The 25374-nt window shown below is 38.1% G+C and overlaps 1 protein-coding gene across 1 annotated transcript in view; it reads left to right on the top strand.

Annotated features, from left to right (window-relative positions):
- The first annotated feature begins 2229 nt into the window (after positions 1 to 2229).
- Positions 2230 to 25374, top strand: part of LOC137266022 (dynein axonemal assembly factor 9-like) — a 126130-nt gene continuing 102985 nt past the window's right edge. The window contains exons 1-13 of the mRNA XM_067801519.1: positions 2230 to 2311; positions 3836 to 3921; positions 5723 to 5813; positions 6603 to 6631; positions 7224 to 7348; positions 7502 to 7598; positions 9538 to 9616; positions 10277 to 10304; positions 11532 to 11609; positions 13895 to 13953; positions 22529 to 22571; positions 23592 to 23644; positions 24641 to 24767. Of these exons, the coding sequence (XP_067657620.1) occupies positions 2235 to 2311; positions 3836 to 3921; positions 5723 to 5813; positions 6603 to 6631; positions 7224 to 7348; positions 7502 to 7598; positions 9538 to 9616; positions 10277 to 10304; positions 11532 to 11609; positions 13895 to 13953; positions 22529 to 22571; positions 23592 to 23644; positions 24641 to 24767 (972 nt within the window). The 5' untranslated portion in view covers positions 2230 to 2234. The remainder of the gene's footprint in view (positions 2312 to 3835; positions 3922 to 5722; positions 5814 to 6602; positions 6632 to 7223; positions 7349 to 7501; positions 7599 to 9537; positions 9617 to 10276; positions 10305 to 11531; positions 11610 to 13894; positions 13954 to 22528; positions 22572 to 23591; positions 23645 to 24640; positions 24768 to 25374) is intronic.

Genomic DNA, 25374 nt, shown 5'->3' on the forward strand with positions numbered 1-25374 from the left:
ACTCCGATTTCGCGTGCTACTTTTTCATAGCGTTTTTTCAACTTTATAGGTTGAATTGGCACTTTTCATGATTTGTTTCGGTAAGTAGATACCTAAAGGTATCAGAATCTGCAAAGTTGTGTTTTACGTTGCATGTGACCTTTAATTAATTAAAGGGGCACTGATGCAGAGCAATTTCCGTGGATTGGTTTAAACCTTAGTTATTGTTTTTCTCCTGTGAGTACCCGGATGATATCCCAGAATTCGTGACTGGTTCGTGATCTCTTATGCGCAGTCCTTATGCGCAATTGAGAGTTTAAGTATAGACAGATCAACTAAGGTGAAGTCATTTTTACTTCATTACAAATGTATTATGAAAACAAATTAAACACTTTGAAGGTTAATCACCTGCCAGTGGTAGAAATGGTAAAAGACTATTAGGACGGAAAAATAACGAAGCCAATGTACGTCTCTATATTTGGTATCATAACCCTTATTAGTTTATTGTCATATTTGTATGATTTTGAAAATTAATGAAAGAACACACGGACTGCTTATACTTATAGTACATTTCTAACATGACTGTAACATTTAAACATTCTATAGACTACCAATGTGGATCCTGTTTCACACATACACTCGATCTAGTGTGTGTTTTCTGTCATATAGGTTCTGCTGAATGCTACAACAAATAAATTAAAACAAAATGCAAATTATGAATGTAAAACATACTTATCTTATAGCAACAATATCAGACTACTACCTTGTTAAGGAATGTATCCATCAATATGCACAAAAAAGACCGATATTCCATTCATCTGCAGCTGGTAAATAATCCTGCTCCTGCTCTCTTACAACAGTCTAATTTGCGAAAGTGGTGAAAACCCGATAAACCTCTCACTGGTCACCCAAGTCAGCACACCTGGCAACTAATTGTATGATGTCCGCCATTCTAAGTAATTTAGTTACTCAATCAATAATGAGCAATCAATCAATCAACGCAATGGTGGTTAATTCTTTGAAGGGAGGATGTTGTTTTTACACTCAAACTTTACGACAGGGTGTAGTCAGTAAAGATGAGTACATCTACACACACTGCCTTTTGACAAATCCGCTGTAGAAGATAAGTGTGTTATCGGTTAATCCTTTGATCGATGTTTGTTTTTGTAACTCAGTTGATAAACCCTCTTGCATCACTTACATTCACATATTACATAACACACAATACATTTGCCACTACAGACCTTAATTTATAGTGTTGAGTATTTACTCCAGACAGGAGAAACGCGAAACGGGAACCTTTGTTGAGTAACCTGAGTGGTGTTACCACTAATTATACCTGTAAATTCATTAACTGGCCATCAAGATAACACGTGTAGGATTACACCATCAAACGCGAGTTACAGCAAGGAATATGTAATCTCTGTGTCGCATGCAGCCTGAAAACACTTATGGGCCGAAACTATTTTGAGGATACCAAAGGAACTTCGTTGTTACATAAGAAATACATACAGGCATTTGCTGTGTACTTGGGTAAATAGGTGTAATCGATTTTCTTTTTTACGTAAGAACATTTTCGGATTTCTCTACCAATATCAAAGTCATCGTTTTTAGTTTACGAGTTCAAATAAATCAACTGTGTGTTTTTATTATCATAGATAATAAACCAGGGTAGCTACCATAGCTACCAAAATTTACGTATGATATTTGCTGTCACAGTTGGGCCAACACTCAAAACTATCTAAATATAAAGCTTTGCAATCTTTCAGACTGAAACAAATGGCTTGCTACGTGCCTGTAGACATCATACTTTCACATAGCGTGATTAAATATCGAGGTACAAAACACGGAAATAAGATCAAATTGAATCAGTCACTATACCATCCAAGCATCCGAAAAACACTACTCTGGTGGGATATTTTGTTACGATCAGACAAGGAATACCATGGATATTTGTAAATAATGGGCATCCGGTCTCCTGACTGTTTAGGTGAAGAAATTCTGCTAATGTGGACCGGAGCCCAGTCCCTTTGTCCGTCACGGTCAAGGGAGAGGGCGCTGACCAATTTGTAGTTTGGTTTCGTAATCAGATCGTTCGCGAGAAACATTATTCGCTCCGCATCAGTGCCACTTTAATTGAGAACAGTGAACGAAAACACCAAAGGGAAGCAACTCCTGTGTGTGTTTTTTCACCGGAAGTGCATATTTTGTAATGGCGACTGAGTTGTAATTCAGACACCGCATCTCACTGTAAAATGGCATCAAGACAAGTTAAGAGACCCTCTTCAGCCAGGCGACACATAAAATATGAGTCATTCACACAATATGTCAGGTATAGTTCAAAGTTTCATTGATGTGCATGAATAGTTCTGAAGAAATACCATCTGTAAATCTCGTTGCTAATAACGCTATTTTCCGAAATCCATGATTCACTACAAACCCCGAACCAATGACTGACCAACAGAAGTCCAAATGTGTTATTTTGGAGTGTTTTTACATACGGAAATAGATTCCTTGGAAAATCGTAGAACTGTTGCTTGATGTATTAAGACGTATAAGTAAATAAATCTATCATCATAATGCTTTTCGTGTGATTTCTTGTTGCGTATGTTAGTCGTTTGATGTTTGTCAATATTAACTTGTGTTCTCTGTGTCTTTTGTTGAGCGAAAAATCTTAAACATTTATTTGTTATTTCTAGTGTTTATTGATGGGGGAACTCGAAATAAAAACAACCAAGATAGCACACAAGGTCTTGCAGGAACCCAGTGCAATATTTACTTTTAAAATCTAAGATGATGAAGTCAGTGCATATGTTTGGAAAATATGAGATGATTCAGTATATCATGTTGCTGTATCTGTTATGACCTAGATATTCCAGAAACATTTGGAATAATGATTTATCATGAACAAGCCACTTGTGTCCGATATTGTATAGAACATTTGGATTAAAAAGAAGCACTTGTTTGCCAACACAATCCTACATAGGCAAATGTCACCTGAAACCCAAGTAATTACAATTATAGAGCAAATGTGAAGGATGAAATTTGTTTGTGAAAATGATTGTTCTAATATATTTTGAAATATTATTAATGAAATTTACTCTTTTCTGGTTGTATTCATGTCAATGATATATGTTCATTAATGTTTTGAACAAGGTTAAAACATTTCTGTACACAGAAAATTTCCTTTGTGAAACTAAGTAAACGAACTCATATTCTTTAGAAAATTACATCCTATCTCAGACTGTTATAAAAAGACATTGCTATGTATTTTACTGCAAGAATAAAGAATACCAGGACACTTTGTCAGTTTCCGTCTTAATAAAAACATAGGGGTATTCATAATAACTGAAATATATGTCAAACAATCCAGTGCCCCCAGTACATATTTGATACTACTAAGTACAACATTTTAGTTGTGTTCATAAGCTAATTCACTGAGCCTTTTGAAATCAAGAAGTGAAATAATGTAAAAAATAATGGCCATTTATAAAGTGCACTCATTATTATCTCAGATAAACCAAGGTGTTAAGTGCAAGAAAGTTAACAGTAATATGACTACTCTCATGTCTTCATACCTTCATTCATTTCTTCTTTGAGAGGCATTTTAGATGTTGTAAAGGTGAAAGAAAGTTCTTTGGATAGTCTGCATCTTCATGGCAATGTTTGTGATGTTTCAATGTAGGTATTACCTTGGTTGTCAAGTGATTTGCATGATAACAAAATTAGTACCTTCACCAAAATGTGACATTCATTGCAATAAAGAAGTTGACTATGCATAGAACTTGGTTTTGTGACTTATTCATGCATTGGTTGTGCACATTAATCACATTCTTAACTTTATTTATGTTTTCAGTGCAAGTCGACTGCGCCATGTTCAGAGTTTACTAAGAGGACTTAGTGACTCATCAACAGCTCCTGATGCTATACTGTGTATAGCAGGTACTGCAGAGAGATTTAAAATGTAGCATCAGAACAATCTTAACATAATAATGGGAATGAATTCTACTCAAATTGGTTCCATCAGAAAATTTGTGGAATGTAATTCAGTATTCAGTAATGTGTGTACTGATATGCTACAGTATGCTTTTGAAACCATACATATTACAACATATTTGGTATGTTCCACTATGTTGGGTGGAAAAATAAAAAAAAGTTCAGTGTCAATAATTGTACATCAAGTATGTAAGCTGCCAATAAGTATTGCAGTACAAAAACCTGCATTGCAATAAGTTGCATTACTGAATATTGTAAGTTACCATGTGTTCGCGAGTTTGATGTGGAGAACGAAGTTCGAGTTTGATACTTAACTTGAACACATGATAAATCTCCATATCAAACTCACTGACACATGGTTAACAAATTTATCTTGACGAGCACCCTCACTAAATGCTTTGAGTCTTGACTGAAAGAATGAGACAATCAAAATGGTGCTCAATTGTGTCTGTATACCTTTTATGTTTGTGAACGTACTATGTTTTGGTCCATACCGTTACATTCATCACAAAAAAATGATTTATACAAATCAAGATGACCGGTAGCTGAAACATTGATTTCTTATATGCATTTGAATGGTAATGTCACCAAGTACAGACACTGCACGTTAGAAACAGTGCAATCAGACATTCAAAATCCACACTGTCATTCATTGTCAAGTTTTTATATAGTAATTAACTTTCAAACAACATATTACATGAACAAGTGCTACTCTGTTAACCTGAAATTCTCATCATCTTGAGGTTACTTGAGGTTAGGTCAGCCTGACCTGGAATGAAATGCACAAGCCTTGACGATGACACTTGCATAAGACTAAGCAACAGTATTCTGTAGACGTGTCCATATTCTACGTATAGGAGAAAACATGCCTCCGAGATATTGGTAGACAATGTAAAACTGGAGGGGCAGGGATTTCCCAACCCCAATGGTTTTATAGTGTCTACCAAAACTGAGGAGAAGTGTTTTCTCTAACATATATACCATCACTGATAGGTTATTACAATACAGATGATCATTTAATGAAGCTACATAACAATAACTGAAGCGTGCGTAAAATCACACATGGCCCAGTTTAACATAGAAAAATATACCTAAGGCATGTTACCGATTTTGACCTATGGGTAGTAGACATTGCTGTGCAAGTCGAGATAATTGCCAATAAACAGCTCTGCTTGCCATACACGAGTGATGTAGTCCATTCCTCATACCTTCGAACCCTTGTTTACATGGTCCAAACTCTAATACCCATGAAATAGTTCACAATGACAAATAATTAACAATGACATTAAAAAATGTTCAAGCACTCACTATCATTTGATAAAACTCAAGTGTACAAGCTGTTGACACAGGTATGCTGTCACAAGGAGGTTATGTAACATATTTCAATCACTATCTGGGATGATGGGATAGGGCAGTGGTTAAGTGTTTGCTCGTCATGCCGACAAATGGATTTCAAATCCCCACATGAATACAATGTTTGAAACGCATTTCGTGTCTCCCTTGCAGTGATATTGCTAGAATACTACTAAAACTGGCATGAAACTAAATTCACACAATTGTTCAATGCTTATCTTGTCCTCAACAGAATATATGGAGGCTGCCTCAATATCATATGGAATAGTACAGATTCAGGCAGTGAACAAAATGTACTTACACTGTCATAGAAGAGATAACCAATAGAATGTAGTGTATGTGGCTGATGTGCTGTCACTGAAATATCCTCATTACGATACTCTTTATAACACAGGGATTGACAGTCGCTACAATGATGGAACGAGAGAGTTGATAAACTACTTGCTCTTTGGATTCTTCGAATTGAGAAAAGCAGAATTTGAAAAGTAAGTATGAAGTGACAAGGATTCCTAGAAGTAGTTCCAAGCTATACTAGAATCTGATACAAACTAGAAGTTATATCCTGGGATATTAACTCCAGGAATGACATCCACAACATCTAATGCATATATCTCCATTATGTTCTAAACATGGATTCATTGTGTTCTACAGCTCAAGATTGGAACTGAATTCCTAAGTACCCGTGAAGACCAGGGTTAGAATATTAGCCTTCAGAAACTCATGCTATTCTTAATGGGATCAGGGGGTCAGACTTGCTGACTTGGTTAACACATGTCATCAGTTCCCAGTTACAAAAATCAGTGTTCATGGAGTTGATCACTGGATTGTCTGGTCCAAACTCAATTATTTACTGCTGCTGTATAGCTGGAATAAAAAAGGTTGCTGAATGTGCCATAAAACTATACTCACTCACTCACTGAATTCCTAAAGCTCAAGGTGTTGCTTTTGAAGTCTAGCAAATTATTTTCCCATCATGTTAGTTTATTTTCATTAGTAAAATTGATTGTATTCATCATTTTAAGACATGTTTGATTAAATTTCCCGTGAGTAATTCCTAGGATTTCAAACTTCAAAGCATTTATAATAAGGTTTCAAATAATTAAAAGATGACAGAACACATGTAGTACATTGTGGTGCATCTTACAATAAATGAATCCTTACAGCAATAATTAATGCGAAGAAAGTCAGGTCAATACTCATTTAAACTCACTAAACACTAGGTGCTTAATTATTCATATATGTTGATATATACATAACATCTATATTATTTACAGGTCTGGCTTTGAAGAGGAGATTATTGATGGTAAGAATCTCATGCATCTATATGTATTATATATTATGTTGGTCATTAATAATATAAATGTATACTGAAGGCTAAAATGAATAAACTCATAGTGATGCTCCATCATCGATATAGAGAGAGTTAACAACAAAATCAGAACCATAGAAATGTACCTGTACTGACATTTTGGCCTGTCTGACTGTGGTATTGTAGCATGATAAAGTGGAAGGTTGTTCATGCTATCACCCACTGGTTGCCAGTTCCACGGTATCTTTATATTATCTAATACTGAACATGGTGTACAACCTTCACCCACTGACTCTCATATTCTAAAATGCTGACTGGTCTGTCCAGCCTAATTCCAACTTTTCACACTCACATCAGAAACTATTCATTTGTTCTCAGCTTTCACACAAAACAATGACATGTCACACTGAATAGCTGTAACAGAGTTTATCACCCAAACAATGTTCTAATGTCATCCATCATAAGTCTTTTGACCATCTTTTATCAATCTGTTGGTACTATTATTGATAGCCTTTCTCGTGTACAACCTGTGACGATCCAGTTTCAGCTGCCTTGATTTCTAATGTCCCAAGTTGTGTATATCCAGATATTGTGATCCTGGTAAGAAAGTCAAGTGTGGACGTTTACTGTAATCCCATCAACTACCACTACCTGCTGCCGTACATCAGCCACTGGTACAACATCCGCTTCCACTGCATGACTGACTCTGAGGTTAGTTGGATATCAGTATTTTTAATTCATATCTATATTGTGTAAACTGTGGAAAGTGTAAGTGGCTAGATGAAAGCTGAAATCCTTCAGGTTAAATTGCAATTATCTATATTCTTATAGTAACTGTCATTATGAATTTATTGTGTTTTCTAGTATGAAGATGAAGAGGAAGCAGAAGAGTTCAAGATCCGTTCCTTCATAAACATGGTCCGAGACTCTCCTCGAGTGGGGATACCTTACAGCAGCTCAGGTAGGTGATAAGCTTTGTGAGACACTCTCCTAGAGTAGGGATTCCCAGCAGCAGCTCAGATAGGTTGTCACCATTGTCTGACTCCCTCAGGTCAGGTGGGTCACAAGCATTGTTTGACTCCCTCCTAGAGTGGGAATTCCCAGCAGCAGCTCAGATAGTTTGTCACCACTGTCTGACTCCCTCTTAGAGTTGGGATTCCCAGCAGCAGCTCAGATAGGTTGTCACCATTGTCTGACTCCCTCAGGTCAGGTGGGTCACAAGCATTGTTTGACTCCCTCCTAGAGTGGGAATTCCCAGCAGCAGCTCAGATAGTTTGTCACCACTGTCTGACTCCCTCTTAGAGTTGGGATTCCCAGCAGCAGCTCAGATAGGTTGTCACCATTGTCTGACTCCCTCAGGTCAGGTGGGTCACAAGCATTGTTTGACTCCCTCCTAGAGTGGGAATTCCCAGCAGCAGCTCAGATAGTTTGTCACCACTGTCTGACTCCCTCTTAGAGTTGGGATTCCCAGCAGCAGCTCAGATAGGTTGTCACCATTGTCTGACTCCCTCAGGTCAGGTGGGTCACAAGCATTGTTTGACTCCCTCCTAGAGTGGGAATTCCCAGCAGCAGCTCAGATAGTTTGTCACCACTGTCTGACTCCCTCTTAGAGTTGGGATTCCCAGCAGCAGCTCAGATAGGTTGTCACCATTGTCTGACTCCCTCAGGTCAGGTGGGTCACAAGCATTGTTTGACTCCCTCCTAGAGTGGGAATTCCCAGCAGCAGCTCAGATAGTTTGTCACCACTGTCTGACTCCCTCTTAGAGTTGGGATTCCCAGCAGCAGCTCAGATAGGTTGTCACCATTGTCTGACTCCCTCAGGTCAGGTGGGTCACAAGCATTGTTTGACTCCCTCCTAGAGTGGGAATTCCCAGCAGCAGCTCAGATAGTTTGTCACCACTGTCTGACTCCCTCTTAGAGTTGGGATTCCCCAAAGCAGCTCAGATAGGTTGTCACCATTGTCTGACTCCCTCAGGTCAGGTGGGTCACAAGCATTGTTTGACTCCTTCATAGAGTGGGAATTCCCGGCAGCAGCTCAGATAGGTTGTCACCATTGTCTGACTCCCTCAGGTCAGGTGGGTCACAAGCATTGTTTGACTCCCTCCTAGAGTGGGAATTCCCAGCAGCAGCTCAGATAGGTTGTCACCATTGTCTGACTCCCTCTTAGAGTTGGGATTCCCAAAAGCAGCTCAGGTGGGTCACCAGCAGTGTTTGACTCCCTCCTTGAGTGGGACTTCCCTACAGCAACTCAGTTGGGTCACTAGCATTGTTTGACTCCCTAGGGTTGGGATTCCATACAGCACCTTAGATACAGCATCAGTATTGTTTGACTCCTTCCTACAGTGGAGATTCCCAAAAGCAGCTCAGGTGGGTCACCAGCATTGTTTGACTCCCACCTAGAGTTGGGATTCCCTACAGCAGCTCAGGTGGGTCACTAGCATTGTTTGACTCCCACCTAGAGTTGGGATTCCCTACAGCAGCTCAGATGGGTCACTAGCATTGTTTGACTCCTTCCTAGAGTGGTGCTTCCTTACAGCAGCTCAGATGGGTCACTAGCATTTTTGACTCTCTCCAAGAGTTGGGATTCCCTACAGCAGCTCAGGTAGGTCACCAGCAGTGTTTGACTCCCTAGAGTTGGGATTCCCTACAGCAGCTCTGGCCGGTCACTAGCATTGTTTGACTCTCTCCTAGAGTGGGGATTCCTTACAGCAATTCAAAATTCTTTGTATATTTAGTAGACATTGTTTTATAATTAACTTGTTTGCATATATTTCATTTGATATTTTCTGAAGAAATGAAGTGTTGTTTTTTTTCAGTTATTTTAGCATCTCTTGATATTATTTCTGTGATGAGTGTTACTGATGAAGAAAGTATTCTGATGTGTGTGTCTGATGTTACAGGTCATATCCACCAATTTGACAAGTTTGCTGTGGAAAAATGGCCCATTGTTCAGGCATATGCCTTGGAAGGACTTGGAGGGTAAATACACAACATCTAAATAAATAAACATTTAAATATGCCTACTTTATCATAGCTGTGAGACAGGAAACTATATGTACTCTCAAATATATGTATAACTCAAAGTTCATGCATCACAATCACATGCCTCTCTTCTCTCAACTAATTTGCATTAGAAATTACCTGTCAGTTTGTCTAGCACAGGAAAATAAATAACTTTTTGTTTATGACCATGGCAGTAACAAACATTTAAGACCATGCTCAGTTATTGTGATGAAATATCTTACTTGATACATGTTCACGTTTGTTATTATTTGTTTCATATTGACCTTGATTCTTACCGTAATTATTCTATGTTATTTCATGTCAGATGTCATGCAGTAAAGGTCAAGGTTGTGTGAAAGGAAAATATTGCCTATTACTGTCTACAAGTCCATTAACTATAGGATGGTGTAGTAGACTTGTGCTAAGTTATAACCGTTGCTTACCAAAGACCTGGGTTAAATTCCCAGCTTAAAACTCAGAATGTGTAGCAGGTGAATCTCGTGAAGACTATTCAGGGAGACAACTCTTATAGACCTGATATCACTGGGTAATTTAATTTGCCAGTCAATACTATATCTTAGCAATATGATTGATGGATGTTTCAAATATCTGAGGTATTTCAATGTTCTGTTGCAGGGGAGGATTTTTCACTATGATTCATGAGGTAACATTCAATAGAATAATGCTTATGTGACTATTTTGTTTGCTATCTTTTTCTCACAATCAAATGTGGTTAGTTTTGTTTTCAAATACGGTAATATAAAACTTACATTGCTCATCCAGGGTGCCTTTTATATTCCCATTATCACACCACCTTGAGATTGTGTTTGTTACCTGGGGCCTTTTTTTTCTCCAATACCCTGGAGAATGTATTTGAGAACAAATCCAACTCATTTTGAGAATGATTTTGCAAGTATAGACTTCCCTACTTGAAATTAATCATTGTTCTGTGCTCTATAAAGATTTTGTCTTTTATTTTGTACATGTATATTACTGATAACTGTTACAGGATGAATAAGAATACACCATGCTATTTAGAATGTCAAAAGTAACACTTGTTATTTTGGGAATTACACTTTCTTAGTAAAGTACAGATTGTAGTAATTTTATTGGGTTGAGGTCTTTCCTTGGATTCAAACCAACACTCTCAGTGTCAGGCACCTAATCAGTAGCCACAAAGTGAGCGGCCTAACCCACTCAGCCACCATTTTTTAAGGGACTAAATATTAATCTGCATGGTCATGTTAACTTTAATATAAGAGGAACCCACAAAGCAGGAAGACAGCTGACATTATCATATAGTATCATGGGAAAGAATGGTTTTAGAATATTTTTCACTTTGAAACTAATGTAGTATCAGGTTTTATGATGACAAATGCATTATAATGTTGGTTATTAACTACTGCTTCATTGTCCTAGAATGACTTACAACAGGAAGTACTTGTAACACTAATAGGATTAGCTGAAACTTTCTTGCATCATTCAAATATCACATGCAGTTGATAAGCTATTTTTCTATTACTGAAATTTACTGTATCTGTTAAGTACTGTCATTTTATGTAACCTGATGAGGATCTGACTCTGAAAAGATGCTCTAGATTACATTGATGTGGTTGTCCTGCTTTAGAGTTGGCTCGTCAGTCAAACTGAATGTGTTGTGAGAGAGGCCAACTCTGTTATGATCATACCATCATGACAGGTGCTTTTAGTTTTTCAGGAAGTTCAACCTATTGTACAGATGCCTTGTCCTTCACCATAACAGTGATCCTCAAGTGTAGATTCCATTTTTTGATGTTTTTTGTTCTTTGCAGCTTGTTTAAGACTGTAGTATGTACAAGACTTCCCTGGTGGTGCAGGGGTGTGTAAAGTGTGTGTGTACTGCGTGTTGCAGGTGTGTGATGTTAGTGGTGCAGTACATGAGCTGTACAGTAAGATGGACCCAGTCGCCCTGGAGGTGCAGCTCACAGAGGTCAGTACCACCAACAAGAAACCTGAGTATAGGATGCAGTTACGTCAGAACGTTGCATTACACTGCCATCAGAGAACCAGTATGTGGACAAAAAAATGTTAACTGTCATTTGTGAAAAACTATGCCCTGGTAAAGACTCAGATCCATGGCAGGCCTCAAATCCATTTCAGATTTTCAAATCCATGGCCAGGTGCCATACCAACTCTTATCTTTAGCAGATTCCTTACACATCGTCATTAGAACATTGCAACTCGGGAGAATATGGGTTAATGGCATTTCATTTATGTGTTTCTAACATACTTATACCCCTGGCCCATGATTTTCGAAAGTCTGTTAGCGATAATACTAATGTTTTTACATTGTCATAGAACAAAGAGAACTTAGAAACTTTAGGCCAAGCTAATTATCGAATACATTTACTTTCCTTTTAATGTTCAACAGTACATGAAGAAAGACTAAAGAGTGAATAATGTGTAAAATCATTTTATGTATTATACATCTAAATCTGTCCATCACGGTTCTGATGTCTGTTCAAATGGACCCTGTGCAAGTTTAGAGTGTCTGTCACCTCGTACACTTGGCCACAGTTCCTGGTCTCCAGAAGCCGCTAGTAAAAACACTGATGCCCTTGTTAATTGTGGGGTTTCGTCTGAAATAGTCCATGGCATCACACATCACTGGTCCTTGTGCAGCAGGTGGGGATTTTCTATGGTCCTGTGCATGGTTTTTAACAATGATTATTACCATTTCTTCTTAGGTGTAGCGTCACTGTTGCAGGTGTCTAAATTGACACTTTTCTTAAAAATTGCTTGTGATGTTTCGTCAAAGAAATAATTCTTGAAGATTTTCTTTAACATTCTGTCACTTGCTGAGAGGATCTTGCGAATCTTTTCACTTCCCATGTCAGCATTTTTGGTTTTCTGGTTTTCTAATCTCACATAAGTTTTCCATGTCATTCCGAAATGTTTCTTTTGATACAAGTTTCTTCTTTGTAGGAGGCACCGCAGTTACAAATCCACCATTTTCAGTGGTTTCCGCTTTCTTAGCTTTGAGGATTTTCCTTAGATTGCTATCACCATGAACGACTGTTGAATAACATCAGGAACAGTTAGCGATTGTGATCCCATCGTGTAATGAGGTCATTACGCGATGACATCATGTAACAATTGAACAATCAAACCCACCATAGATTAGAGGCCTGCCACACATCTGAGTCCTACACCCTTATTAACTTTGTTGATTGAAATGTGTCAGTGGAGCATTATCTTTTGAAATATGCAGCATACACAGATATTAATGACACTTCATTGACTTTTACTCAATCTTTTGATTGTTAATTCTGTTTACTTTCAAATTATTATTTTTGTCTGTGGACATTTGTGTACAATGCACGTGTAACCCCTCGATGACTCCTGTGTTGGTGACCACTTCCCTGATAGAGACTCCTAGTAACCAAAAGGCTTCATGTCAGGGAAAGTCAACTGTAACATTGGTTGTGTGGTTGCTGTGTATCACTTGGTTTATTGTGTGTCTTGGAGGAAAGGTAGCCAAGTGGTTAAAGTGTCTGCTTGCCATTTCCCACATGAAGCCCATATTTGGTGTCCTCCACCATGATATTGCTGGAATTTTGCTAAAAATAGTGTAAACCCATGCTTACTCATTGTGTGTTGTTGCCACTCTGACATACTGTCACCTGCTTCTTAGATCAGTTCTGGTCTTTTTTAGTAACCATGTACTAATTATCAGAGAATGTCATCTCTGTCAACTGATTTTTGTATTCATGCCCTCAAAAACAAATAAATGCCTACAGGAAACAATAAGATATTGCAAGTTTTCTGCTATTTAATATGAAGAATATACTGGTTTTAGCTCTTTTAGTGTAAGCTGGTGAGTTTTATTGCCATCTAACTATATATCAGGTGTCACAGGTCAGATAGTTCACCTGCATGGAGGACCCCAGGTTAGGCCCCACAGGATTATAGTCCTATTTTTTATGTTTTTCAATTCATGTTGGCAAGATGCAGCAGTATCACTTGTCTGTGTGGCTTTATGCACCAAGTTTAAACCACTTACCCCACCCCACCACACCATTCCCCCCACCCCTCCCAGCTTGTATAAAACCCATCATGGGGCACATACATAAGACCACATATATCCGTTGTTTTATTAACTTACAGTAACTCCTACTGACAGGTGCTGACAGTTGTTGGAGCATGGTCACACTTCAGGCCCCTGGGATTCAGTTGCTGCTGATAGTTTATATTTCACTGATTTGTCTGCTTCAGCATTTGCCACTACTAGAGAGACAGTGGAAGAACATGACAGCCACCATGGACATTGAGATGTAAGTATTTGGCAACCATCGGCTATGGAATATTTGGACCATTACTTCTTAATAAATGAAGTCAAGGCCCCACACACAGTTTCTTGTTGATTGTGAGCTTGCTTTGAAATTGTCCATTTGAACTTATGTGTTATTTTTCTTTGTATTTCATCTTGGTTATGTTCCTGACCACAATATTATATGAAAAAGGGATTTCTTCAGGTGCATAAGCATTTAATATGAAAAAATAGATCTCAGATGTTTGTGTTTTTCTCTCAAAATTCCTTTATATACTCTGGATCTTTGTATGGCTCACCACATTTGTTAAATCCCATGTGACCAAATATACGGAAACTACTCTCTCCTGATTGGTCAGTTGTAGGTTTCAAGTCATAACAACTACCTCTGTTTGGAGCATCATATCTGATGGCTTCTTTTGTTTTCACATTCACTATTGTCTGTTAAACCTACATGTACTGCAACCCTGTATGGCTATTTCCTGAATGGCAGATTCCAAAATGACAACTCAGCTTTCTTTTTTGTTATCATGGTTGAAGATGGACACCTTCACACATCATCACTCAGTGTTCACGACTTGCATCTATGGTTTAGGGGAAGTCTATAACCTGATGGTTCCATCATCACACACATCACTCAGTGTTCATGAATAGCATCTATGGTTTAGGGGAAGTCTACAACCTGATGGTTCCATCATCACACACATCACTCAGTGTTCATGAATAGCATCTATGGTCTAGGGGAAGTCTACAACCTGATGGTTCCATCATCACACACATCACTCAGTGTTCATGAATAGCATCTATGGTTTAGGGGAAGTCTACAACCTGATGGTTCCATCATCACACACATCACTCAGTGTTCATGAATAGCATCTATGGTCTAGGGGAAGTCTACAACCTGATGGTTCCATCATCACACACATCACTCAGTGTTCATGAATAGCATCTATGGTCTAGGGGAAGTCTACAACCTGATGGTTCCATCATCACACACATCACTCAGTGTTCATGAATTGCATCTATGGTCTAGGGGAAGTCTACAACCTGATGGTTCCATCATCACACACATCACTCAGTGTTCATGAATAGCATCTATGGTTTAGGGGAAGTCTACAACCTGATGGTTCCAGTGTTCAACCATATTTTTCACAATTTCAACCCAAGAATTTGATATTTATTTCTTTAATTTTGTTAGCTTTCTGCCTGTTTAAACTATAAACCCATGTTAGATTTAAAAATGTTGTCACTGTAGTCCAAGCTATGTATAAATTCAATGTTATATATCTGTTATTTTAGGGATTACGCTTTCTTGTACTTTGGGAGGATTCCTTTTTAAGATTCGAGCCTATTCTCAGCATAAGGCATCTATTCACCAGCACAAATAGTCAGCAATCTAACCCACTCAGCCACAGAGACCCTTTTTTGATCTGGGCTAGAATTTGTTTTCAGCAAACCATGCTTTTCATGAGGGTCATCTAACAAAATCAGGCAGTCAGGCTGACTGACTTGGCTGATGACTGTCATTCTGTCCTACTGTATTGTGTAGACTGATGTTCATGTTGTCAATCCTTGGATTGTCTTGTCAAGACATAATTACAGTGTTCCCAGAAATTATTGAGAAAATCTTTGTTTTTTCTCTAATGATGCTAAGATTGGAAAAAGGGCGTTCACTATGCACTAAGCATACTAAATAAGGGAGACAACTCTTGAAGGCTTAGAAGGCAGCTCATTACGTCAAGAGTTATCTCCCTTGTCTGAGCAGACGGCTTCCTGTGTTGACATGGCAGAATTTACATCAAGAGAGAAAAGAAAGCTCATTCTAGATGAAAGGGGTGATGCTGATGCTAAAGTGTTAGCATGTAGACATGGTATTCCTCTGTCTACAGTATACAGAACTTTGAAGAATATTCAAACAGGAACTGGGATAGAGCACAAAGCATGGGCAGGTCGGCCTAGGAAATTCAGTGTTGTGGATCGCCGAAGACTTGGGCAGATTGTGAGTAGGGGCAAATTGAAAAGTGTTGAGAACATCAGAAATGAAATGATTAGCAGAGGAAGTCCTCAGGTATGCAATGAAACAGTTAGGCAGGAATTACAGAGACTTAATTGGGTGAAAAAACGTGGAATTCCCTCGCCGTTGATGAATGATGCACAAAAGGCAAAACGTTTAAACTGGTGTCGGGCTCATGAAAATCAAGATTGGGATAATGTTTTCTTTTCGGATGAAAGTTCTGTTTGGCTTTTCCCTAATTGTGTGAAACTTTGGACCAATGATACTGTCAAACCTATCTACCAGCGACCAAAACATAGAACGAAGTTTCACATGTGGGGTGGCATATTGGCTCGCGGAGTGACGCCATTGTGTGTTTTCATGGGAAACTTGACAAAAGAAAGATACGTTGACATTCTAAATGGTCACCTTCTTCCGACAGCACAAACATTGTATGAAGATGATTGGATTTTCCAGCATGATAATGACCCAAAATAGTGGTTGTCAGGCGAAAATATTCAAGTTTTAGACTGGCCCAGTTACAGCCCAGACCTAAACCCAATTGAGAATGTGTGGGGAGTCATGAAGGACAGAATAAACCAAAAGGGACTGAGAAATATTGAAGATATGAAGGCCGAGGTGGTCCAATATTGGGATACCCTGTCACACGATTACCTACAAACTTTGATGGGTAGTGTGCCTAGGCATATTCAGGCATGCATTGGTCTAACAAAGTACTAAAACAAGACTGAGACTGTAAAAGGATGATGTTTTAACATGTTTATGTAAGTAAAACGCCAGAAGTTAATAAACGTAATGAGTTACATGACACAACATGATTCTCAATAATTTCTGGGAATACTATATATACAAACTGTCATCATATAGCTTGAAAATTGCTTTTGTGATACTAAACAACAGTGGGGAAAAGATGTAATCAACCTTTAAGGCATCAACAATTCTGACAAATCTGGAATCTGATAGTACTTGGACAAAGTACTGCGACTAGGTGTCCCAGTCCACCCAGCTGTGAATACGTACCTTGTAAGGATGAGCAAGCTGCAATAACTAGGTGTGCTTAGTTGCTGCAATTGTATTCTCCCTGGGGAGTTGAGATTGATAACGCAATGTGCTGTTGAGAATAAATACCCAATGATTGAGGAAAAAATATACCAGCGCCTTGAGCATGTACTAGGTGCATGGATACATGCACTATATAAATATCCTTTAATAATGATATTGATTTAGCAGTTGTGAAGTATGACTATAAAAGATTTGATGACATAAGCTGCAAAGATGCCACATCTTGGAGGATATGGTATCTGTGTAGACTATGCGTTTGCTGGTTAAATCACTGTAGGTTCAAATACACAGCCAAGCATCATAAAGCACTGCAGCATTTGGAAATTACTGAAGCCCTGCCTAGAATACAAAGTTGTTAACTTGTGCAGTCTATAAAATGATCAATCCATTGCATTCTCTGTCTGTCCAGAAATAATCTAACCTCCGACTCTGCATCAGTGCATATTTCCCAGTAAGTGTGTTTCCAGAGTTTGCCAGACAGAATGTGGCACACAGTCCATTGTGTACACACCCACTGCTTTCTACCAGCCATCTGGTCCTAATTATATTTGTTTCTTGTGGTTAGTTCAGCTCTCTGCAATACATGTATAGTTACAATAGTGGTAAATACACACTTCATGGGTTCAGAGACATACATGGAAACAAGGGTTTGTATACATATACTCTTTAAGCTAAAGCGTTTGTTGTTCTTTCTGTACACATGCTTGACAGAGATGAAGTACTCAAACTCGCACGCTGCCCACAAAGATCTCAACACTACAGGGCTGCTGTATCACCAGACAACACTAGTCATTAAGAATCTTAGGGCCTGTGACGCTCCCATTAAAGACAGGTGATCTCACCAAGTTGACAGTTGTCATGTTTTCACACCCTCACTGAAGACTCAAGTGTGTCCTGAAAAAAGCCTCAAATTTGCCAGACCTCAGGAGGAAGTGAGTGAGAGAGAGCTCAACAATATAGAGAAAGAAAGCGGTGACAGCACAAGGAAGAAATTGTTGACAAGTACACTATGAAAAAAGTAAAAAAACTGAAATCTCCGTATCAAGCTCGACACAAAGTACTCCTCGATCATCTTAAGCACACTGAAGCAATCTTCTGCAGTAGCTTCCAGGAATGTGCCTGCATATACATGTTCTGCCATCAAGATAACACACCAAATTGCCTGAGGTGTTAAAGTGTTAACCTGCCATTCCAAAGCCAAGCTTATACATCCCGCTTTGGTAAAATATGTTTCCCTATAGTTTCCCCATAATCCTGAATGTGCAGTAAATTTCACTCATGAATACCTATGAACATATGTAATATGAAAAAAACCCCAAGTAATCATCAGAAGTAATCCAAACAGACTGATCTTGTAATACTTTGACAAGACAAGATCCTCCCAAACCATTCCAACCCAAGCACCATATACCAGATAGAATGAAGACCAGAAGTGAATGCGTATGTCATGAGTTCGCGCACTGGACTATACACCAGCTATTTCTGACCACATCCAGCTCACTCCATCCACTGGGACCACCTTGTCAAGCACCATCAAAGACTGCAGATTACACATATTGACAGAATCCATCCAGATCCTGACACTTGGCCCAGCAGAAGTCAGAAGTACATTATCCCACTGGCTTATGAAGACCTAATGAAGTCACAGATCTAAATCCTTCCTGTCCCTACTAGAAAAGCCAAAGTGCCAACACCAGCTAACACAGGCTTCCACAATCCTCCAACATCCACACACACAGTGCTGGCTGCTGTCTTCACCTCCAGTGTCACGCTCAAAACATCACCCATCATCACTCACGTTCACGAACCTGATGGTTCCAGTGTTCAACCATATATTTCACAATTTCAACCCAAGAATTTGTTATTTATTTTTTTAATTTTGTTAGTTTTCTGCCTCTTTAAACTGTAAACCCATGTTAGATTAAAAAATGTTGTACATGTAATCCAAGCTATATATAAATTTAATGTTATATATCTGTTATTTCACAATTACTTTGACTGAATTTGTCATATGAGACATGTTACACTTGTTTAATGTAAATATATTTTATGTTTGTGAATAATTTCAAAGCCAGTTGTAAGAAATGTTAAATCTGTAATGTGGGTCTAGGCTAACTGCCCCCTGGACAACTGCCACCTGGCTATCTGGCCCCTGTCCATTGTGCCCCCTGGACAACTGCCCCCTAGGCTAATTGCCCCCTGGGACAAGTGCCCCCAATAATAACTACATACCAACTAATACATGTAATTGAAAGTTATCTTGGAGAAGGTTGTTCAGTAATGTGGCCTTTGCTAGATGAGCTGAAATCATTAATTGCCGTGAAAACTTTCACTTAATCATGCACCAGACTTCTACCACATGTCTCAGAACATCTTTCTTAGGGTTCAAGTTGACGGACGTCAGGAGCAGTACTCCCAAGATTTAGAGCTCTCCATCTCATGTCGCATGTTAGCAGCCCTTGCTTTTGTCCCTCAGACTGATGTCTTGCAAAAAAACAGGCACTGAATGAAGTACAGATGACCCAGATGGTGACTGGCCAGGAACTGCCCCTCAAACGAAAAACTTAGCATGACAGTGCCAACAGACTTGCACGTGTTGTGAAGGTATATGACTCCATGCACATTTTGGAATTTTTAAGAGCCATATCCCACAATCTGTCCTTTCAAATGAATTGATACTAGCATTGAATCCAAAGATGATGTGTTGTGGTATTATATGGCGCTATAAATTAAAATAACATCATAACATTTAGCCTGTGTGTTTTGTTATGATGGGGGGGCAGATGTCCGGGGGGCTGTTAATCCGGGGGGCACAATGGATGGGGGGCAGTTGTCGGGGGGCAGTTGTCAGGGGGGCAGTTGTCTAGGGGGCAGTTAGCCTGATACCCTGAAATGTGTGTTTAATTTTCATTCTATGGGTCCAGTGAATTTTGAGTGGGTCAGACAGACAGACCCAATGTCCTGTTAGTTTGGAAACCATCTATGAACACTAATCTCAGGGACGTTGAAAATACTGAAAGCACTCAAGTATTATCAGCAACTAAGATCATGAGAACACTTGCATCTTAAAATGAGAAAAAGTAGATGACAGGCATTGTTTGTAGGCCATGTGAAATATTTTGATAAAATCTTCATTCTTATTTAATAATGAATGGTTGTGTCTTTTCTCTGACAGCAGGCTATATCTCTATGTGCTATGAATGCGTATTCCATTACATAAAAGGATATCTGGAACACTTCTGTGTTGACATTCTTGTGTAAATCATTATGTAATCCTGAAGAAATACATTAAGCCTGAGCAAATACAGTGGCTACAGCTTGACCAGCATATTGTGTTATGTTAGTGTAAAGTAATTCATTGATGATGCTGTTTGTTACCTACATTAGACCGTGAAAGTTTGGTGGTTCAGTCCCTAACCACATTCAAAGACAGTACTAGTTGTCACCATGCCTTTGATAAAACAAAGATTGGCTGGCTTTAAGTGTGTCTAAGGTGTGATCTCAATGTTACATCCTGCATAGGTGTCTGAGTGGGCTGGTACTTTGAAATTATCCTTAGTTATTGGGAAAAGTGCAAACAAAGACAAACACAACATACTGAGTAAATGCAGTAATCTTGACTTTATACCCCATTTTTCATGAACTTGTAAATCTCTGGCAAAGAATTTCTTGTGTGTTGTCATTTTCCTACATCAAGACATTGAATAAAAAAAATAACATTGCCTTGTTTTGAAATGATTCTGCAAGGTTTGATTTGACTTTGTAGTAATTGTTTTGAGATATGTTAATGCTCGATATACTGAATTGTGTGTATCTTGATATATTTGTTTTCATTGTTTGACTCTGACTGTCTCAATTTCATCCTTGGGATATAGTGTAATAGGCTAAATAATTTTTGCACAAAAACACTTTAGTAAAGATAGATCTGTCTAAATTTTTTTGTGAAGTCCTGCATATGATGAAGATATGATGCTGCTGGATAACTATTAATTCATTTCTTATTGTAAATATGGTTAAACTATAAAGACATGCAAAAAATAGACATCCTCTTGGGCTGGGTTTTGCATAGCATTGTCATCAACTTGAGATCTGCTTGTTTGGAAGTGCTTAATAGAACACAAGTTCAAAGAAGCAAAAAATAAATAGCCTAAGTTAGAATAAAGAATGAAAGTTTTTTCACTAATTATTGACGGAGTAAGATACTGAACCTACAGAATAAACGATGTCTGCTGACGAGAGGCTAGGAATCTAACTTAATTTAACGAACAATGATAATGGCTCTTTTCTTTGCAGTCATGAGGCTAGACATAGCTGGCTGAGGTCTATGTAAATTTCAGTTTGATTCAATATAAAATAATTGCGTGTCAAAATTCACCTGACCAAATATCCCAACCAAATTACATGATTGCTAAATGACTAGGCCAGAGGTGAGTGTCGTCAAACTGTTGGTCTCAGATTCAGCACGTAGCTCTGTTGGATACAAACAAGTGCGTGCCTAAATTACCATTAGTTGCAGCAGTTCACTGTTAATTGTTGATGCTGTCATGTTTTTGTACGGACAGGAATTCTGTGTTTATTGATGTTCATGCTTAGAATCAGTAACAAGACAAACCAAGTTTGAACATTGCGCTATTTATGCACCACAGGTTTTCCAAGAAGTCACACTTTTGTCTGTTAATAGTTACATTTATTTAAATGCATAAATACATGTTTTGAGGATTTGTGTAATGAGTGAAATGCTACATGTCTTATCAATGAAAACCATCAATACAAAACCTGTGTAATCTTCATCTGCATAGTAGGCTGTGGTCTCTGAGGAAATCCACTCTTTTTGTAGACATTGTTTCCTATGTGAATTTTAGTAATACCCCATCTTCCTTCTTTTTGTGACTGGATGTATCTATTTTGCTTGAAGATCTCATCCCAACTCCAGGGGCAGACAGTGTTTGTGTCTCTGATCTACACAAGACTGTCAAGTCTTGATGTTTCATAATTATGGAGATACTGATATTAAAATGTCAAAGATTCTTTTCAAGATCATTGGATTTCTCAAACTCACTTACATATCTGCAGTGTTGCTCTTTCATTTAGGCTGACTTTTTTTATCCTGTAATTGGTTTTCAGATTCTTAAAAAAAAACAGGGAACAAATGGAAGGAAAAAAGCACCATTTTCTTGTTTCCATCAACTGCAAACTAGTATGTCCATCACAAACATTTTACATGAACTGCAAGACTGTTCTGTCTGACAAAAGCCATGAAACATGATACTGTGCTTGTTGCAGCGTAATATTATCTCCAGCAGCATATTGTTGGACTCACTTACTTCAATTAAGTGTATTTGTCATATACTTTAAGCTCGTGTGAGTGGGTTTTGTGTATTTCTAAGGACATTGTTGCCGACTATTAACCATTCCCTGAAGGACTGGAATATTTGCTAACTTTGTGATGAATGTACTATGATCTGCTAGTTCCAAGTAACTTTTTATGCTTTTTATGCTTCAGAGCCCAGCAGAGTGGAGTCTTGTCGGAGGAACGTGTGTTTGAGGTATGTATTGAGCATTGCTTCAGATTTGAAGTTTTGCCATTAAATTACACTTGTAGGGTGCTATGCTCAAAACATTGCAAATCATATTTAAAATCTGGAGCAATTCTAGATGTATGGTCATCTCAGCGAATGTCTGGCAAGAACAAAGCCTGCATTGTGCGGATGCCTGATACAGTATACCCAATAGCTGTCATCAGTCAGTTGATACGTTGTCAGTCCTTCATTGTCTACACTTGATGAGGTATACAAGACTCTCAGGCATTCATGTTGCATGATGATAGTACTATGTATATTAAGAAATTAGAATAATATTAGATAATGACAAATGATTTGATATAATTGTTTGATCTGTTATTGTAGATGTTCAAATTTATACATACAAACAAACAAGGATGATTTCCAAAGGACTGATGTTGGTAGACATCATTCTTTCTGATTTGATATAGTTGGTACCCTTAAAGATCCAGGTTGCAATATTCATCCACAGAAGGGGCGGTGGAGTAGCCTAGTGGTTAAAACTTTGGCTCATCATGTCATAGGTCTGTGTTCAATTCCCCACATTGGTACAATGTGTGAAGCCCATTCCCGATGCCTCCCACTGTGATTTTTGCTGGAATATTGCTAAAAATGGTGTAAAACCATACTCACACACTCATCCTAAGAAACTCGTCTTTGTTACAAAGACAACTGTATTGATCTGGAGGACATGCATGTCTGCTTGGTAATCCAGTTGTTTGGATTGATGCTCTCTATTTTGTTATCCTGACACAAATATACTGAACAGCGAGAGCAATGCAACACTGACTTTTCGTCAAGTTTTGAATAGAAGACAAAAATGTGAATGCTTACTTTAGTTAGATTTCATTATTTTTTTTAAACTTGGGTTTCTTTTGCTGCTCAGTACATATACACACTGGAATATTGATAAGTGCAGTATTAAGCAACAAATGTGAATCAGTGGCACGATATTTCTGGTAGTTACCTGTACTGTGAGTAATATTTATGTTGTTCATGTTTTAGCCTCTCAGAAGCTACTTTCAACATGGTCGAGGAGCAGTCAGTGGAGATTGTAGGTAAGGTTTGCTAGTCACTACCCAAAGCCTAATCTTGTAAAAATATGTTCATGTTATCTTTTCAATACTAGAATGTATTAAAATTGACACATGACAGTTCCTGGCCAAGCTGTTTTAGTCCACAATGTCATTAGGATAAATCGCCATCAGTCAAAATCCACATTAGTGCAAAGCACCATTACTCTTAAGTACCATTAGTATAAAGTGACATTAGTACAAAGCCACATTATTCTTCATCTCCATTAGTGCTAAGCCCATCAGTTTGTATCCCATTAATTCAAAACCATGTTAGTTATACCTGCATTAGCTGCAAAGCCACATTAGTACAAAGCAACCTGATTCTCCAGCTGTATAGCAACGTTCATCTGCAGCTGCATTATTTGCAAAGCCACATTAGTTTACAGCTGCATTAGTACAAAGCAACCTGATTCTTCAGCTGTATAGCAACATTCATCTGCAGCTGCATTAGTTGCAAAGCTACATTAGTTTACAACTGCATTAGTACAAAGCAACCTGATTCTTCAGCTGTATAGCAACGTTCATCTGCAGCTGCATTAGTTACAAAGCCACATTAGTTTACAACTGCATTAGTACAAAGCAGAATGATTCTTCAGCTGTATAGCAACGTTCATCTGCAGCTGCATGGAAACAAAGTAACATTGGTCTATAACTGCATTAGTCCATATCTGTCTAGAGCTGAATTAGTGCAAAGACTCATTAGCTTACAGCTGCATTAGTACAAAACAGCATGAATCTTCAGTTGGATTGGTGCAGAGCCACATTAGTCTTCAGTGGAATTAATACAAAGCCACATTTGCCTTCAAAGCCATGTTAGTCTGGAAATTTCCCCATTACCATTACTGTTTGTTCCAGATAATCAGCATGGTTGTGAATAAGCATATGAATGATCACAGCCAACAATAAGCCACACTGCTGATACTTTATTGCCATTAATGTGATACATCAGTTATCTTTATGTGGGATGTATCATTTCAGGAGCAGAAAGTTACCCTTTGTATTGTTTGGGAGCAATGCTAGTAAGACTGAACTGCTTCAAGCACAAGATATGGATGGCTACAAATCCAAAAAGAGTTCCATGAAAGGGGAGACAACTCACACTATTGTAAGTGTTACTGGTCTTTTTATTTTAGCAATACATCATAACATTTGCTAGATAAAGACAGCATAGTTGGTATAGTTCTTATATCCACATAAGTGTCAATCTTAGGATCATTTATTCTCTGTTCAACATTTTCAGAGCATTTGTTGGAGAATATATTCACTGGTAATCTTAGTCTCTATTTTGCTGGATGTAGTAACGATCAATCATTCTCAGAAATAGAACTGCAAAGGGTCCAGGTTTCTGATGCACAAGATCAGAAAACCCAACACTGTTATACTTAGACATGTCAGATGCCTTTTATCATTCTTTTACATTTGTCTTTCACTTGTTATGTGATGCTAGACAAGATATATTATCTTGAGGTTTCTTTTGAAACAAGTGAGGGAACAGGTTAGATTATGCCATCAAATGAATTTCAGTGTAATTAGTTTGAAGTGACACCATCAGAAACAAAAGTTCAGTATAAAACTATTTGTATTATTATGTTGACAAAATCATCATATTTAATGTTTTTAAAACTGATTTGAAAGAATGCAACACATTATTTCATCAATGCAAAATGAAGACATTGATTTAAGAAAAGAATTATCAGAGCAGTTATTTGTAC

This window comes from Haliotis asinina, chromosome 15, assembly GCF_037392515.1.
Source record: "Haliotis asinina isolate JCU_RB_2024 chromosome 15, JCU_Hal_asi_v2, whole genome shotgun sequence".
Lineage (NCBI taxonomy): Eukaryota > Metazoa > Mollusca > Gastropoda > Lepetellida > Haliotidae > Haliotis > Haliotis asinina.